Source organism: Propithecus coquereli, unplaced genomic scaffold (genome assembly GCF_000956105.1).
Source record: "Propithecus coquereli isolate 6110/MARCELLA unplaced genomic scaffold, Pcoq_1.0 Scaffold785, whole genome shotgun sequence".
NCBI classification, from domain to species: Eukaryota; Metazoa; Chordata; class Mammalia; order Primates; family Indriidae; genus Propithecus; species Propithecus coquereli.
Window position 1 is genome coordinate 1,103,188 of NW_012154007.1, and position 17,458 is coordinate 1,120,645.

Genomic DNA, 17,458 nt, shown 5'->3' on the forward strand with positions numbered 1-17,458 from the left:
AGAAGCAGTCTGGTGTGATGAACATTGCGTGTAGACTCTTGTGGCTCAAGTCAAATTTACAACAAAAAAGCTTATAATTGTGAATGTTATTAAAGACACGTGTATCAAGCACAATGCAGGTTTGATAAGCTCCTTTCACTTGTACGGTGTGCACAAACAGAAAGCCCAGCATGCCCTTGTGGCATTTCTGCGGTGTTTGAAGCTGTTTTTAGCCCTTCTCTTGCCGTGTGAGATCTCTTAGAATTACTGGAGGTGAGCGTGGGGGCGAGCCCTCCTTTCCATGTCATACCCCCAGAGGAGACACTCAGCTCTCTGCCCCTGCAGGGGCCTCAGTGAACACACCGGAGATGGGTGTTGGAGACACGTCCTAGCTTGTCCCAGCTGCCGGAGCTTCCCGAAACCCACAGTCCTGTCTCTGGGCACTCAGTGACTTTTGCCTCAGGAGGAGAAGGTGGAGAAAGCAATTTCAAGTGATTCCAGTGGCGCTGTGCTGCTGGAAGACTGAGAAAGGTTTAGAGTTTCCTGCAGAAGCCTCCTTTCCTTTCCACACCTCCCCTACCCCTAACGACAGCACAGTTTGTGGAAGGTCTGCTGTCGGCCAGGCCCTGGGCAGGGAGAGCGGGAAGCGCAGTCAGGCATCCAATAGCAGGGAGCCAGACCAGTGTGTTCTAACTCTGACGTCCCCCCGCGACATGCACCCCTCTCGTACGTGTTCACGCGCATTCCATGCGTGGTTAGCAGGCTGACCTTTAGTGCGCAAGCCTCCAAGGCTGGCGATTGAGCACCGAACATGACTTCCAAGAAGAAACCTGACCTGTAACTTTGGACCAGTCAACCTCTCTTGGCCTTGGTTTCCTCTGTTCGGCAATTGAGGGTGATGATGCTCACGCGGTTAAATGGGATAAGTGTGAGGGATAATCAGGGGGTCTGTGAAGAGAGCCCCTCTTCCTTCTAGAGTTCCTAACAATTATAACTGAGAGACAGACAGGAGTCTGGCAAATGGAGGTGCAAGTATCCACCTCATTGCGGACACAGTCGATCAGTGAACCCGGTCGGCACCCCAAAGGGCTTGTGGACACTTCAGCCTGAAATGGAAGTGGTGGTCACCCGCAGGCCCTTGCTCCATGAGCCAGGCCCGGGCCACGGCAGGGAGCAGATGAAGGGCAGCTGTGGTGGGTCCCGGAGTGGGGGGAGGGGAACCGGAGGGGCTGCACTGAGCACAGCCGCTCGTCCTTCTGGACTTGCTGGTCAGATAGGGACCTCTGCTCCCCGCGGCAGGGAGAGGCTGTGGAGAGGCCTGGGGGTCACTCTTAGGCAAAGGGGAGTTCCCGGCCTATGTTACAAGAGGAGGCCAGAGAAAGAGGAGCTTCCTATAGGCGGTGACTGAAACAGCACACAGAGCCCAGCACACCGCCTTCCCCACCCACCCTCCACCCCACCTTCTCCTCTGCACCACACCCCACCTTTATGGCCGACCAGGGTGCCACACAGAACACGTGTGCTTTGGGCACTTGTGGCCCATTCACGCTCGAGTGTGTACGATGCTCCTGGCAATGGGCTAAAGGCAGAGGTATGTGGATGAAAAAGCCAGATGCCCATGCTCAGAGTTCACTGGCTGGTGAGGAGAAGAGACCGGGAGAGAAGTGGTCACGACACTGTGAGGAAGCTGTGACCAGGGCACCGAGCACAGATTCTAGATTCTGGAGATGGGCTATCTTGGTTCAGCTCTCAGCTCTGCTGTGTCCTAGCCGTGTCATCCTGGATATGTTACCTAATCTCTCTGAGCCTCAAGGTGCTAAGCTGTCAGTGACGGTTCATAGTAATACCTTCCTTAAAGCGTTGCTGGGAGCGTTAAATGCGTTCATACAAGTAAAGTACTTAGAATGGTGCCTGGCCCAGAATACGCACAATGTCAGTGCTAACTGTATCACTGGAGGGGACCCATGGGTCACCCAGCTCAGTCTTCCAGGATTAGGGAAGGCGTCTTAAAGAAGGTTTCTCAGCCTTGGCCCTGGGGGTGTTTGGGGCTAGATAATTCTTTGTGGTAGGGCTGTCCTGTGTTGCAAGATGTTTAGCAGCATCCCTGGCCCCTACTCACTAGATGACAGCAGCACCCCTCCCAGTTTTGACAACCAAAATTGTCTCCACTATTGTCCAATGTCCTCTGGAGAGCAAACTTGCTCCCAGTTGGGAACCCTGCTCTGAGCCAAGAAGTAAGTGACAGACAAGGGGAGAGAGGCGGTGCTCCGGGACGGAGGACTATCAAGAGTGAGCATGCAGGACGTGAGAGGGAGTGTGGGTACGTGCAGGGATGTGCCGTGGCATATGCCACCCAAATCCAATTCCCTTACGAATATCCCAAACCCAGGTGAGCAGTCGAGGGCTGACTTCTCCCACTAGATCATTGGCTCCTACCCAGGCCCGGATGCATGGTAGAAGCCCATTGCGTGTCTGCTGGTGTGTTCACATGCTTGTCTTGGTGAAGCAGCCCCTGAGGAGCGTTTGCTGTGTGCTCCCTTCTAAATTTACCCCAGATTAAGAAAGCTAATCCGTGAGCAGCACACGCAGACATTGCTTTTGCCCCATCTAGCATCACTTTTACAGAATTGGACTTTTAATACCTTCAGTCTACCTTGAGGGACATCACACAAAAACTCCTGCTCAAACTTGGCACCATTTTAGAGTTATTTGTGCAGATGTGTTGTTCACCACATTACAGCACACCATCATCCTAAGAACCCTGGAGGAGGAATTTCTCTCTGGTTTCAGTACCTGGAAAAAAAATCATGCTTTTCCTAAACAACTGATTTGATTTCATGACTCTGAATCATGAAGCGTACCATCTTTTTCTCCGTACTCTGGGTGCCAGAAGGCTCAAGACACATCGATGGCCCATTTCAGGCAAGCATATGGGATCTTCAGGCATAAATTGGGGTATTTTTGCCTGCTTCCATTTTCTTGGATTTCTTTTTTATTCTTTGACTTGGTCTTTGGCTTACTTATTTTTAATTTTATTATGTTATATGAATTTTGTAAGCCATTTGAATCCTTTCTGGAACAAAGTATGAAATTAATAAATTTTCAAAAAACAAACATGGACATCGCATTCATCATGATTTATGCCTTCGCAGCTCACAGCAGCCTTCACTCTTGCAAGGAGAGCCCAGTCATCTAGATTTCTCCCTCTGTCAGAGTTGCTGCAATAGAGCCTCGGCTCCTTATTTGTGATCTCCATCATTTCCATGACAATGTGCAGCACTATTATGAGAAAGTAATTACAATTCTAGGACTAGAAGACGCCAAAGGGACAATGGCATAAAGCTGTGGAATAGCACAAACTACAGAGAGATCAACGAAAGGTCATTCTCTGTTCTCCAGTAATAACGTTGGGTCTCCCTGGGAGTGTAGGGTCCGTGGCCCAGCGCAAGATGTGGCTCTGCAGCAAGAAAAAGTCACAGTCCGAATCACTGCATAAAGTAGTATTCTCTGCATTTGGGTTTTCCTTTTTGGAATTCATTCCGGTATCCAAGTTTCCCTCTGAAAATTCATGTTACTCCTCCAAAGAATTCTGACAGAATATTGAATGAGATGCCCTTCGACAGTTTAATTGTGAATTGAGAGTACAGAACTCACTGGTTATTAACATAATGTTTCAATAGTCCATCGACTTTTAGAATGCAAATTGAGCATCTGTAGGAGGCATATTATATTTGATTCCTGTGGTTTCCTTTTGGACATCTAAACCCTTTTATTCAGTAACAGATGTATGAAAAGATGTATCAGACAACTCTTTCAGTTCCAAGTCATAGAAACACGATGTAAAGTAGCTTAAGTCAAAAACACATAGTCATTGCCCATGTATGAATACATACGAAGTTCAGGGATGGCTCTTCCTTCTGGCCAGGTTGGACCAGCACCCCCCAGCAGCATCTGTCTCTGTATTTAGCTCTCAGACCTACCTGCCCCTCTGTAGCTTCACTCTACAGATAGGTCTTATTAAGATTTAGAGCACCAGGGCCTTGGGCTATCTCTTAGTCACAGTTTCTAGCCTAGAAAGCCATAGGAAGGGTTTTTTTCTTTCATCATCTATGTTCCAATCCCAAGGAGCACTTCAAATAGTCCTGATGGAGCATATGGTCATCCCTGAACCAATCCACCAGTGGCCAAAAGTCATTATGTGTACAAGCATACCTGGGAAATCGTGCAGGTTTGGTTCCAGGCTACCACAATAAAGATACTATCACAATAAAGCAAGTCGCACAAATTTTTTGGTTTCTCAGTGCATATATTATAAAGGTTATATTTACATTATACTGTAGTCTGTTAAGTATACAGTAGCATTATGTCTAAAAAACAATGTACATACCTTAATTTAAAAATACTTTATTGCTAAAAAATACCAACACTTATCTGAACCTTCAGCGAGTCATAATCTTTTTGCCAGTGGAGGGTCTTGCCTTGATGTTGGTGGTGCTGACTGATCAGGGTGGTGGTTGCTGAAGGTTGGGGTGGCTGTGGCCATTTCTTACAGTTGGACAAAAATTATATTTGCCACACTGGTGGACTCTTCCTTTCACAAAAGTTTTCTCTGTGGCATGCAGTGCTGTTTGATAAACATTTTCCCCATAGAAAAACTTTCGAAACTGAAGTTAATCCTCTCAAACCCTGCTGTTGCTTTACTGACTAAGTCTATGTCATATTCTAAATTATTTGTTGTCATTTCAACAGTGTTCACAGCATCTTCACCAGGAGTAGATTCTGTCTCGAGACAACTTTCTTGGCTCATCTGTAAGAAGCAACTTCTTATGCATTCAAGTTTGATCATGAGATTGCAGCAACTCAGTCCCATCTTCAGGCTCCACTTCTAATTCTAGTTCTCTTGCTGTTTCCACCACACCTGCAGTGACTTCCTCCACTGAAGTCTTGAACCCCTCAAAGTCACCCATGAGTGTTGGAATCAACTTCTTCCAAACTCCTGTTCATGTTGGTATTGTGACCTCCTCCCATGAATCAGGAATGTTCTTAATGGCATCTAGAATGGCAAATTCCCTTCCGGATTTTCAATTTATTTGTCCAAGATCCATCATAGGAATCATAGACTATGAAAGCTATAGCCTTACAAAATTTATTTCTTAAAAAGTAAGACCTGGAAGTTGATTCTACTCCTTGATTCATGGGCATTGTGTTAAAATCGATATTGCACATCTCCATCAGAGCTCTTGAATGACCAGATGTATTGTCAGTAAGCAGTAATCTTTTCAAAGAGATCCTTCTTTCTGAAAAGTAGGTATCAACAGTGGGCTTAAAATATTCAGCAAAGCATGCTATAAACAGATGTTTTATAATTCAAGCTTTGATGTTCCATTTATAGAGCACAGGCAGAGTAGCTTCAGCATAATTCTTAAGAGCCCTAATATTTTCATAATGATAAATGAACACTGGCTTCAACTTAAAGTCACTAGCTGCATTAGTCCCTAACAAGAGAGTCAGCCTGTCTTTTGAAACTTAGAAGCCAGGCACTGACTTCTCCTCTTTAGCTATGAAAGGCCTAGATGGCATCTTCTTTCAATAGAAGTTTGTTTCATCTAAACTGAAAATCTGTTGTTTAGTGAAACCACCTTCATCAGTGATCTTAGCTAGATCTTCCAGAAGCTGCAGCTTCTCCATCGGCACTTGCTGCTTCACCTTGCACTTTTATGTTATAGGGAAGGTTCTTTTCTTCAACCTCATAAACCAACCTCTACTCGCTTCCAACTTCTCTTCTGCAGCTTCCTCAGCTCTCTCAGCCTTCACAGAATTGAAGAGAGTCAGGGCCTTGCTCTGGATTAGGCTTTGGCTTAAGTGAACGTTGTGGCTGATTTGATCTTCTATCCAGACCATGAAACTTTCTCCATATCGACAATAAGGCTGCTTTGCTTTCTTTTCATTGGTTTGTTCACTGGAGTAGCACTTTCAATTTCCTTTAAGAACTTTTCCTTTGCATTGGAAACTTGGCTGTTTGGTGAAGAAGACTAACTTTCAGCCTGTCTCAGGTTTCAACATGTCTTCCTCACTAAGCTTGATCATTTCTAGCTTTTGATTTACAGTGAGAAATGTATGACTCTTTCTTTTACCTGAACACTTAGAGGCCATTGTAGGGTTATCAGGGAATAGGGAGGTCCCAGAAGAGTGAGAGAGTTGGGGGAATGACCGATCCGTGGAGCAGTCAGAAAGCGCACAACATGTATCAGTTAAGTTTGCCGTCTTATATGGGTGTGGTTCGTGGTGTCTCAACAATTACTATGTATAACAACATCAAATATTAGTGATCACAGACCACCACAACAGATCTAATAACAACAAAAAAGTTTGAAATATTGGGAGAAATACCAAAATGTGACACGGAGAACCAAAGTGAGCACAGGCTGTTGGAAAAAATGGCACTGGGAGACTTGCTTGATGCAGTGTTACCATAAACCTTCAATTTGCAAAAAAACACACCTGTGAGGTGCAATAAAATGAGGTATGCCTGTACTTCCTGGTCAGCCTGAGTTATTTATTTGCTCATCTTTTTGTTGCGGATGAAGCACATGAACCATCTGATAGCACCAACAGGAGCACATCAAGTGAGGAAGGAGAATCCCACATGAATCACAAGTAAGGGATGGAGGGCCTGTGAGACCAGACTTTCTACAGGTGACGCCCCTGTACACCCTTCCCACGTACAGACCAGAGAGGAACAGCTAAACACTTCCTCCAACCAGGCCAGTACCACCATGATGCCAACCTGGGTTAGGACCATGGCAGGACTGTCAGGGTTAGTGTTACTCAGAACATTAGATGCAAAAACCCAAAACAAAATATTGGCAACTTGAGTCCAGTAAAATATATGTGTCTGTGTGTGTGTGTGCATGTGTGTGTTTATCAACAAGTAGGGTTTAGTCTAGAAACGCAAAAACAGTTTAACATTAAAGAAAAAAAGTCTCTACACCTGCTCATGATAAAAGTTCTTAGCAATACAGAAAGCAACTTTCTTAACAGGATAAATGATCAACTTCAAATGCAGCAAACAATTTACTTAATGGGGAAATGCTTAAGTTCAGGACAAGGTAGAAATGCTACCATCACCCTTCCTGGTCAGCCTTTCACTGGAGGCCCCAGACAGTGAAGTAAAACAAGATGAAGAAATAAGAGGATAAGGATTGGAATATTTAAAAGATAGCAGTTTTTTTGTAGAAGATACAGAAATTTTCATGTAATAAGCAAACCCCGGAGCATCAGTGGGAAAAGCGTTAGAACTGGTAACTACGAGACCAGCCAAGTTTCTACATACAAGATAAATATATGCAATTTCAGAGTGCTCTTTCAACCTCGTGAGGACCCGCTAGTGAGCTTTCTTGAAAAAGATCGTATTTACAATAGCAATAAAAACTACTTTCAAAGTCTTGGAATAAAAATACATAGATACCAGGCTGTGAAGCAGAGAATTGTAAAACTTTATTGATAATCATAAAAGAAGATTAGAATAAATAGATATTCCATGTTCATGGTTGGAAATGTCCAACATCATAAAAATGTTAGTTCTCTTTAAATTAATCTGTAAATTCAATATAGTTCCAACGAAAGTCAAAGGAGAATTTTTCAGTCTGGTTCTTGCATGGGCCCAGACATGCTAACCAGATGGGCCAACTGGAAAAAATTGCATTTGAAAAAGGTCAGTACCTCCAGCTTGGGAGGCACTAGGAAGCTTTACCTTTTAACCTTTCTGCCGATGTGTCGCTGTTCCTGCAGTGCACGGCTGTGGCAGAGATCGAATGCCGGACTGAGGTTATACTTTCCCCGAACTGGGTCTGAGGTGGAGCTGGTGCTCTCCGGAGGTCCCTGGGCCACCGAGCAAGACCCCGCCCACCTGCTTCCAGCTGAGCAAGCTCTGAGACAAGCGGGGACAAAGCTGGCCCGGGTCACACCCTTGGGTGGGCCACGGCTAAGGCACTGGAGATAGGGAACGGGAAGTGCTGGCCCTGAGGCTCCCACAGAGCCCAGGACTCCCAGTGCCAGAGGGATGTCCGTGGCACCACAGTCCCCATCCAGCCCTCCAGGGAATCCCACTGGCTTTGTGCCCAGAGTCCTTCTCAGACCTATTCTCTACGCTGTATCCAGAGAGATCTTCATAAGGAGGAAGCAGCCAGGTCACAGGAAGCAGAGTTAGGCCCCAGCCTAACTCTCAGCTGACTTTCCATCCTCCTGGAAACAGAATCCAGTCTCCTCCCTGGGCTGCGAGGGCCCCAGCTCAAGCCTTGGTGGTCTCACCAGCTCTGCTCCGGCCACACCGTCAGCCTCTCCCAGCTTCTTCCTGTCTCAGAGCCTTGCACTTGCAAAGGATGTTCCCTCCACACTGCCTCCTCCAGCCCCGTCTTCCTGCGACTGGCTCAGCTCAAGTGGCCTCTGCTCAGAGGGGCTCCCCCGGCACCTTCCTAAATTCGCCCCACACCCCCAGCCAGTCTCCTCCTCGTGGCTTCATTTCTCCACAGCTTTTGTCCTCCATGAGAATCTAGGGCCCGTGAAAGGAAGGGCCTGGTCTCCACGGTTGCTCCTGCCTGTGGGCCAAGCACAGCACCTGGAGGCACTCAGTAAGTGTTTGTTGAGTGAATGAATGATGTTCGCTTAATGACAGGCAAAGAGATCAATGGAACAGAATAGAAATTAGAGTATACTTTTCTGTATGTTACAAAATTCTTGACATAATAGAATAGAATTTAAAAAAATAAAGTTTTCTGGGCAAACAAAACTTGTTCACTGAAATTTCTGCAAATGATTCCCTTTAACCCCTTACCTGGAAATATTGGGAAAGTCTGGGCAGCAAATGAGGCTATAGCCACCCCTGGATACTCCTGGCGGCTTCACTTTGAAAGGAAGGAGGGCCCCTTGGTCTGGAGGTGCCTGGGAAATGCAGCTTTAGCCTATCTCCTCTGCTCTTGCAGCACTTCCTATATGTCCCCAGTAGGAGACCCAGCATTCCATCCTGTAGGGTGTTCCTGTCCCTCTTTCCCATGAAGGGCCAGCACTGTATCCTACATCCCTCTTGCCCAGCCATGTCAGTATGGTGACTTCCAAAGGTGGACCCACATGGGCCCTGAGCTAGCCTTGGGTCATGCTGTCCCCGTCTGAGTCACAGCCCCACTGTGTGTTCCTGACCCAGGAAACCCCTCATCCGCAAAGACTGTCCCAGTTTTTCCCACCCACCCCCACCTGCTGGAGCCCTGACTTCCACCCTCCCTATGCCCGCTGCACCCAAAGCCCCTGCACTGTCTGTGACTATCGGCTTGAGTCTCCTAGGAGCCTGTGTGCTCCTTCAGGGCGAGGACAGTTTCTTTGTCCCCGTGTTCCCAGCGCACAGCCCGATGCCTGTCACAAGAGAGGTGTTCTGTGAATGTCCACTAAATTCATGATTCTAGGGGCACAATAAAAAGCTCCCCTGTTCCTTGCCTCAATTCTGAACAATCATAAGCAGCGGGTAAGATACACAAGGAGGGTTGCTACTTCTGGCCAGCCATTTCCTCTCCCCTGGGTCCCAGTCTCTACCATATGGGGCTGGAGGTTCCTATCCTGTAAGCATGTGATTCTGTCACCTCTCCTGGGACCAAACCGTGCGTGAGTCTCCCTCCCGGGGCTGCACTCCCAGATCGCTGAAACACAGCGTGTGTGCATCACATGAGCATCGCAGCAGTGTGTGGTCGCAGGGCACGGGAGGGAGCGAGAGTCCGGGATCTGGGTTCTTGCCCCATCCTGACACTGACCCACCGAGTCTCTTCTTCCCTGGGGCCTCAGTTTCATGTTCTGTCAAGTGAGGGGAATAGCCTGGCTGATCCAGGTCCAATATGCAAGGATCTAAGACACAGGTCTAAGCTTCCATGATCACATTCTGAAACTCTTTGATTACATGATTTTGTTGCTACATTCCATGAATCTGTAAGGAGCTTGACAACATTTGATGATGTGATGCTATCCTACAGCTGACGAACATTCTGAGATTCTGTACGTAGGCTCTTCAGTCCTTAGGAAGCCCAAAGGCATTTTTAAGAAATGAATTCAATACTATATCAATACTGTATCAGTTTTATATTGCTTTGGAAACAAAACAAAACACCATCCTAAAACTTAGTGGCTTAAAAAACTCACCATTTTATTAATATCATGTCATGTTCTATGGGGTAACTGGGCTCAGCTGGGCAATTCTTCTACTCCACGTGGTATCCTGGGCTGCAGCGGAAGATCCAAACGCCCAAGGAGGCTCACTCTCGTGGCCGGCCATTGGTGCTAGCTGTCATGTGTTGCGCAGTGGGGACCGTTGACCAGAGCGCCTTGGTTTTCTTTCTCACAGCCTCTCCATGTGGCTTGGAATTTGGCCCAGTTCCAAGAGGCAAGAATTATAAACTATTGGTTCCCTTAAGACCTGGACTTGGATGTCCCAGAACATTACTGCATTCAAGGGCTGCAGAAACAAGCCCTATGTGCAGAACAGCATGCACAGAAAGGAAACCAGGGGGTTTGGGGGGAGAGGGCTGAATCTCTGGAGACTAACTCCTATAAATCTTGACAACGTCTAATAAAAGCATCTGCTAGACATGGCTGAAGTAACATGTCAGAGTCCAGTACTGGTTAAAGGTCATCTGTCTGCCAGTGCCTGGGAAGAGACGCTGGGTACTCCTGCTTGCCTTTGCTATGCAGGGAATCAGGAAACCCCAACAGTATGGGGGCAGCCTGGGAATTGAAAGCCTCTCCCCGCCCCACACTCATATCACCATGACTCAGGCAACATCAGTGCCTCTCTCCAAGTCTCAGTTTGCTCTTCCGTAAAATGGGGGTATTGGTCTTGAGGATGTCTGTCCCTAACCTTTGCTGTCACTCTGTGCTTGTAGGTACTCCTTCCAGGACGAGGAGGACATGTTCATGGTGGTGGACCTGCTCCTTGGGGGGGACCTGCGCTACCACCTGCAGCAGAACGTGCATTTCACAGAAGGGGCTGTGAAGCTCTACATCTGTGAGCTGGTGCTGGCCCTGGAGTATCTGCAGAGGTACCACATCATCCACAGGTAACTGGGTGCTGGTGGGATGCCTAGGATAGTGGTGCGCATGGGGTAGGGTGTCAGGAGCAGTCCGCGGCAGCGGGAGAGTGTTTTATCTCTGACATTGTTTAGAGGTGGCAGTGCATGGGATAACACAGAGCAGAACACCTTCTCATTTCTTATGCATCCTCTGCAGACAGCGTACGGCCTCATTGCCTGAATCGAGGTGGACCAGCTGGTGGCCTGCTGCTGTTTACACACATACACACACACACACCTGTATCCCACCTTTAGAGACAGGGCTGGTGGTTGGCCTTATTTTCTCTGCCCCAGCCTTGGGGAGTCTGGAACATTCTGTCCCTCCTATCTCAGGCCAGAAGGGTCACAGTGGCATTATTCTACCAATGAGTCTGGAGTGTGAGGGATTTCACTCTCTTCCTTTTCATACTTTGGGATCAGTGCTGTGCATTGTGGAAGACTTTTTTCTTCTGGGAAGCCTCCATGCTGGCTCTGGGCTTTGTGTGGAGGTGCTGAGTCTCTGCTGCCTCCCCAGGGACCTCTCTTCTCCCCTCCTGTGCGCAGCAGCGCCACATCCCACACTGAGCAGAGCGAGTGTGTAGCAGAAGTAGGAGCCCAACAAGAGGCTTTGGAAAGTGCTGGCATCACTGACACCGTCTTCTTACTGACCCCAGCAGAGGCGCTGGTGTGAGGGCACCAGACTTGATCGCCTGCGGCCTTGCACTGTGCCTAGCTGATCTTCTCACTTAAATATTTTTGGAAGATTTGGAAAAGACAAGGACTTGCACTTCTAAGATGACAGATTAAGTGTGCACGTGCACACACACACAAACACACGTCTACATTTTTCCCCTCTGAAACTCCATTAAATGACAGGAAGGGGTGTCTGAAAAACGATAAATGTATGAGGACAGGGAAAACCGAATAGAGACTACAGCAAAACATTGAGGGGAGTCGGAAAGAAGGTGTAGAGGGATTACCAGCTTAGGTTACCAGAAACTGAATCTTAAGTGGCCACTGGGGAAAGTTAAGAACTGATAGATACTAAAGAATCCCTCAGAGGCTCAGGAGTTGGCAGCACCTGGTATCTACAGAATGGGGGGAGGGTGGTGAAAATAGAGGCTAAAATAAGGTGAAGTGGTTGAAAACTTCTTAAGAACCCCAGACCCGTTTACCCACTCTGCAAAGCTAGAGGCCTGCCCCTTCCTCACCCAAGAAGACTGAGGGTTATTCCCCCAAGAAGGGTAAAAGAGAGAATGTCTGGGCTGATGGACAACAAGCCTGCCTGGGTTGGGATATTGCACCAAAAATGGCAAGATTATCTAAACATACACATACCAAATGCTGAAATAACACCCTCCCACCCCAACTGGGATCAGACAATGGTGCCTTGTTGTTTGCACGCTCCAGGCAGGACACTCAAGTGATTTCAGGTGTGTTGTAACTGAACCAAGAGAAAAGAGATTGTGATGTCAGAGGTTGCCCAGGACACGCTAGAGGGTCATCCATAGTTGACAAACATAGCTCATTGTTAGCTCCCAGTCAGGGTACCAACAACATAAGATTATCAAACACCCAGGGAAATTGAACACAAACATCAAGATCTAAACAATCAAATGGAAAAAATGAAGTTTGGAATAAACAGAGACTCCGAAAACATCAAAATAACTATGATCAGTATTTTCAGAGGGATAAGAAGACTTTTGTAACTGTAAAACAAGAAATAGCATTTCTTAAAATTCAGAGAACAAACATTGGGGCTCTATAAATTAAAAGTATAAAAGCAGAAATAAAAATCTCAAAAAATATGCTGGAGGACAAGGTCTTTATACTGTCTTACAAAGTAGAGTAAAAAGACAAAAGGAAAATATGAGAAAAAAGGTAAGAAAATTAGAGGACCAGTCCAGAGATTTCAACATCAGAAAGAGAAGAGAGAAAACATAGAGGAAGAAATATGAAATAATTAAATAAAATCTCATAGACCTGAAATATGTAAGTTTCTAGATTGAAATCTACCAAGAGTGCAGAGCAATGACTAGAAATAGACACAGACCAAAACAAATTTTAGATCTGATGACCTTTCAGAGAAGAGCGACAGGTCATATAGGCTGAAGAATCAGAATAGTTGTGAATTTCTCAAGTGCTAGAAGGCAGTACTGACGTGCTAATCAATCAAGTGTGAGACTGTACATTTCCGCCAGTTCCAGGGCTCAAAAAATGTACCTCCCATATACCTTTTCTCAAGTATTAGGAAAATGAGATGAAAGGGAAATGAAGGAATACATTGAGGAGGAGAAAGAAATGGAACACAGGAAGCTGGAGCTCCCGCAAAGGGGACAAGCACAGGAATCTGCCAGACTGACACTGAAGGGATGTCATTTGTCCCCCGGTGTAGACCATGCCCAGTTCTGATTGCAGTGGGTCAGAAGACCCTGGGAGATACCTCCTCAGGAAGAGTGAACTGATAGAATTCCTGATGGATCTGGCTGCCTTGAGAGAAGATTTATTTAGCTGGTAAAGCATCTGAAGTTGAATTAATGAGAAGTTCAGAAAAAAAAAACTAAATAGAAAAGCAATTATTAATTCTAGGGAGTAAAATGTTGTACAGGACATCCTCTGTGCATAGTAAGGCTCACTACATGGGTCGTCTCTCTGTGTAATACCTCATCATAACCACCTAAACACTGAAAATGGATTTAATCAAAAGGTCAGTAGTACTCCATTGGGAAAATGGGGGAATGGGAGGGAGGAGTTGGTCTCCTGGGGCCTGGGAGAGGAAAGACTGCTAGACTCTCGTCTTCCATAGCGGGAAGCCGGCGCAGAGAGCCTGGAATTGAACAGCGAAGGAGTCATGGAGGTCTACCATTTAGAGATAAGGAGTTAGATGCCAAAATTGTAACCTGAAGGAGAAGAGTGGATGGAGAAGGATACATGGGGAAGAAAAGGAGAGGGATTGTTGCAACATGACTTGCAGAACTGTTTAGTTCATTGACTGTTTCATCTATAACTTTGATACGAATAACAAGCACAAAATGATGACAAAGGAGAAGGAGGAGAACAGTAGTAAAGGGATGGTTCGATGTGTGTCCAACTGTTTGTCCACTCAGCCGTTCACTACCTTTAAATGCACACGCCTGGTTCTGTGAGCACCATGCCACATTTGGTAGAGAAGGTCGCGCCGTGGCACAGCCTGCCTCTGTTGACTTGTTGGGCTTCTCCAGAGGTGCAGAAAGGAGTTTCTTTACCCATCGGGTACACATGTGCCGTTTATGAATTATTGTAGTCCTTGCTACACTAGTGTGCAACAGATGATCCATTTGCCCAAATCCCTTAGACACTAAGTCATGTGGACATTGGTGAGATAGATGGCCACTTTCCAGAGCTGAGCCAGGATAGACAAGGCAGAAATTGAACTGTTGGATTACAGCATGGCTGGCTGGAACAATTTCACTAGATTTCAGTAAAAGTTTTTAAGTCACTCTCTCAAAGATACTTCTCTTGTGGAGGTCATCTGCTCTTAGATTGCATGTCTACCCTGGAGAAAAGGAGCTATCCAGTAATTCAGGGAAATTTTTTTAAAGTCCACTAAGTAAATGTGTGACAGTTAATTTTATGTGTCAACTTGACAGGGCAAAGGGATGTCTAGTTAGCTGGGATGGATCTGCTCAATCTTTCCTATGTACTTGGTGGCGACAAATCTCTATCCTTCAAGGATGGTGTTATAGATCTCTAGAAAATAAAACGTAATTTAGGGTATAACCTGGTTACTTTCATAGTGGGTCTGAAATAAATTGTTTTAAAGCAATTAGAAGACTTGCTTCTCACAGCATTTGAATTGGCCCTTCATTCTGTCAACAACCATCTGGGCCGAGCAGTGAACCAGCCCCTGGGAGGAAAATCATGCATAAGACTCTGCCCTGCATCTGAGCAGCTTTCCAGGTGGAAAGGCACTCATTCTAGGGACCAAGCAATTGCACCCCAGGATGAGGACTGTGACAGAGTGCCAAAAAGCAGCCTGCAGGAGCTCCAAGGAGGAGCACCCAGCCCAGCCCGAGGTGGGGGCTGGGCAGGGGCATGGAGCTGGTATGGCACAGTTGGTCTGTGATTTGCAGAACAAATGGGAATGCACCCAGAGAAGAGGCGTGCAGAAGGCACTCGGCAGAAGCACCTAAACTGGAGAGGCCTGAGTGGGTGAAGTCTGCGTTTCGAGGGTGGTAGGGAGCGCCTCCTAACCGGCCCTGTTTGTTCTCCCGTATCGATGGGCTGGAACTTGGGAGTGATATGATCCAGTTTGTCATACAAAATGATCTTTCTGAAGGCCCTGGAAGTGCTTCCCAAGAGGGTTCTTCATCCAGGGCAGGATTACCAAACTAGGTATCCAAAAGGGATGGGTTATACAAAATTAAATGAATAATAACAAGTAATCAAGTTTATTAGACTCTTATGTGTTGACACTACTTTAAACCATACACATATGTGCATATTTACATATGGTATATAGATGTACATGTATTATATATAGATGCACATACATACAATGCATACACACATGCACGTATTTCACTTAATTCTCACAGCAATAAAGTGATCTAGGTGTTATAATGATCCCCAGTTTTGTAGAGAGATTGGGTGATGTGCCCCAGGACACACAGCTGGAAGGTCATGGAACCCTGGCAGCAAAACAAGGCATTCGGACCCAGGATCCTAGGCTGATGGCCACTGAGCACACAGCTCCCTTATTGTTCCAGTTGCATCAAACTGTTTGCAAAATGTCCATATGCATATATTAACATCCAAATAAGCACATATGGATCTCATCAACTGCTCACAGCCCCCTGGAGGAAGACCCTGTTCCAGTGGTGTGGAGGAGGCAACCGACATTTCTGGGGGTGAATCCTCTAACCCAAGGTCACACAGCTATAAGCAGTGGAGCTGGGGCTCTAAATTGGAGTCTGACTTGTAGTCAAATGCTCTTTCTATTACATTTTGCAGCCTTCCCAGATGCAAAAGAAAAACTAAGGCTGTGTCCTGTCCAAAATCACATCTGGTTAATTCATAGAGCCAAAACAGGGACAAGGACTCCACTTCTTCGAGGCTGTCCCTAACCACATTTTATCGAAGCCGGGTTCCCACTTCATTCCTCAGCCCCGTTCTCTCCAAAGCCCTTTGCCACCTTCCTGGCATGTGATCCCAGCTGGTAATGGTGTAGTCGCTGACTCGTTTCTAGGCAGCCAGAGAATAAACCTACCTCATCTGTAAATTCCCTGAAGGCGGCACCTTCTCTACCTTGCTCATCTTCATGTCTTCAACACCTGACAGCACCTGGCGCATAGTAAGCGCTTTGAAACTATTTGTTGAATCAGTGAAGAAGTAATGAAGAAAGGCAGAAAGGGCAGGCCTTACTTTAAATTAGTTGAAGATACACATTCACATTCCATAAGTCAATACCCATATCCTGCACTACTTCCTATAACTTTTCTGCCCAAATATTCCTTTGTATCTGAGGAGCCACCTCCTCAAAAGTTCATGGGAGGGCCCAAAGTAGCAGATCACAAGCAGGAAATTCCTTTGAAATCTTACGTTTGATATTAAAAATTTCTCCAAGTTTTGCACGCCACTCCATTAGGTAGATGACGTTCTTTTACTACAAAAAGTAATGCTTTAAACTGCCATTCATCAGGAAATAAAGAAGATGAACAAGGAAGGCTGCTCGGAGTCTCCTTGGTCAACAGGCAAGTGCTGTTGCATCACACCTGTCAATTTGGAGAATGTGAGCTGTTTTTAAGAGAACTCATGCCTCGCATGAGATGCAAGACTCTGGTAATTCTGCCCTCTCTCTGGCCTTCTAAAATCCAATCCAGAGTCACATAAATATGAAGCTATAAACAGTAACCATTTGTTCACTGTTTTGATCAGAGCAGTGATCTACATGCTAATCAAAGCTGGGGTGGTACAACATTTTCTGGCTGCTTTGGTGAAAATTCTCACCAGCGGATGTACCCACATCAAACTGTGGTCTGAAGACGCCTGAAACCCCTTGGGTGGTGTCTTCTGGTGCATCTCGATGACCTGTGCAGCATTGACTTTCGCTCCTGACTCTGAATTTGCGTCACAAGTAAGTTGACTAACAGTCTCCGTTCCGAGGACCCCCTCGTTTCATCAGATTCACAATCTTTTTTCCCAATGCAGGAATCTTGCCACCGTGTATAGGAAAAAGTTTGCCTCAGAGTTGTTTATTGAGAGTATTTAGCTGTGGGAAAATGTCTGCTTAATGAGTCAAATATTTATGAATCTTTCTTTATCATTAAAATGAATTATGAATCTTACCTGGATTTTTTTCCTTTTTTTTTTTTTTGGTAACTTTTGTCAAAAGTCTTTTTTTGTCTCTTCTTTTT

The 17,458-nt window shown here is 46.0% G+C and overlaps 1 protein-coding gene across 1 annotated transcript in view; it reads left to right on the forward strand.

The window, feature by feature from the left end:
- STK32B (serine/threonine kinase 32B) overlaps positions 1-17,458 on the forward strand; it is a 401,427-nt gene that overhangs the window by 276,077 nt on the left and 107,892 nt on the right. The window contains exon 5 of the mRNA XM_012662846.1: positions 10,899-11,072. Within this exon, the coding sequence (XP_012518300.1) occupies positions 10,899-11,072 (174 nt within the window). The remainder of the gene's footprint in view (positions 1-10,898; positions 11,073-17,458) is intronic.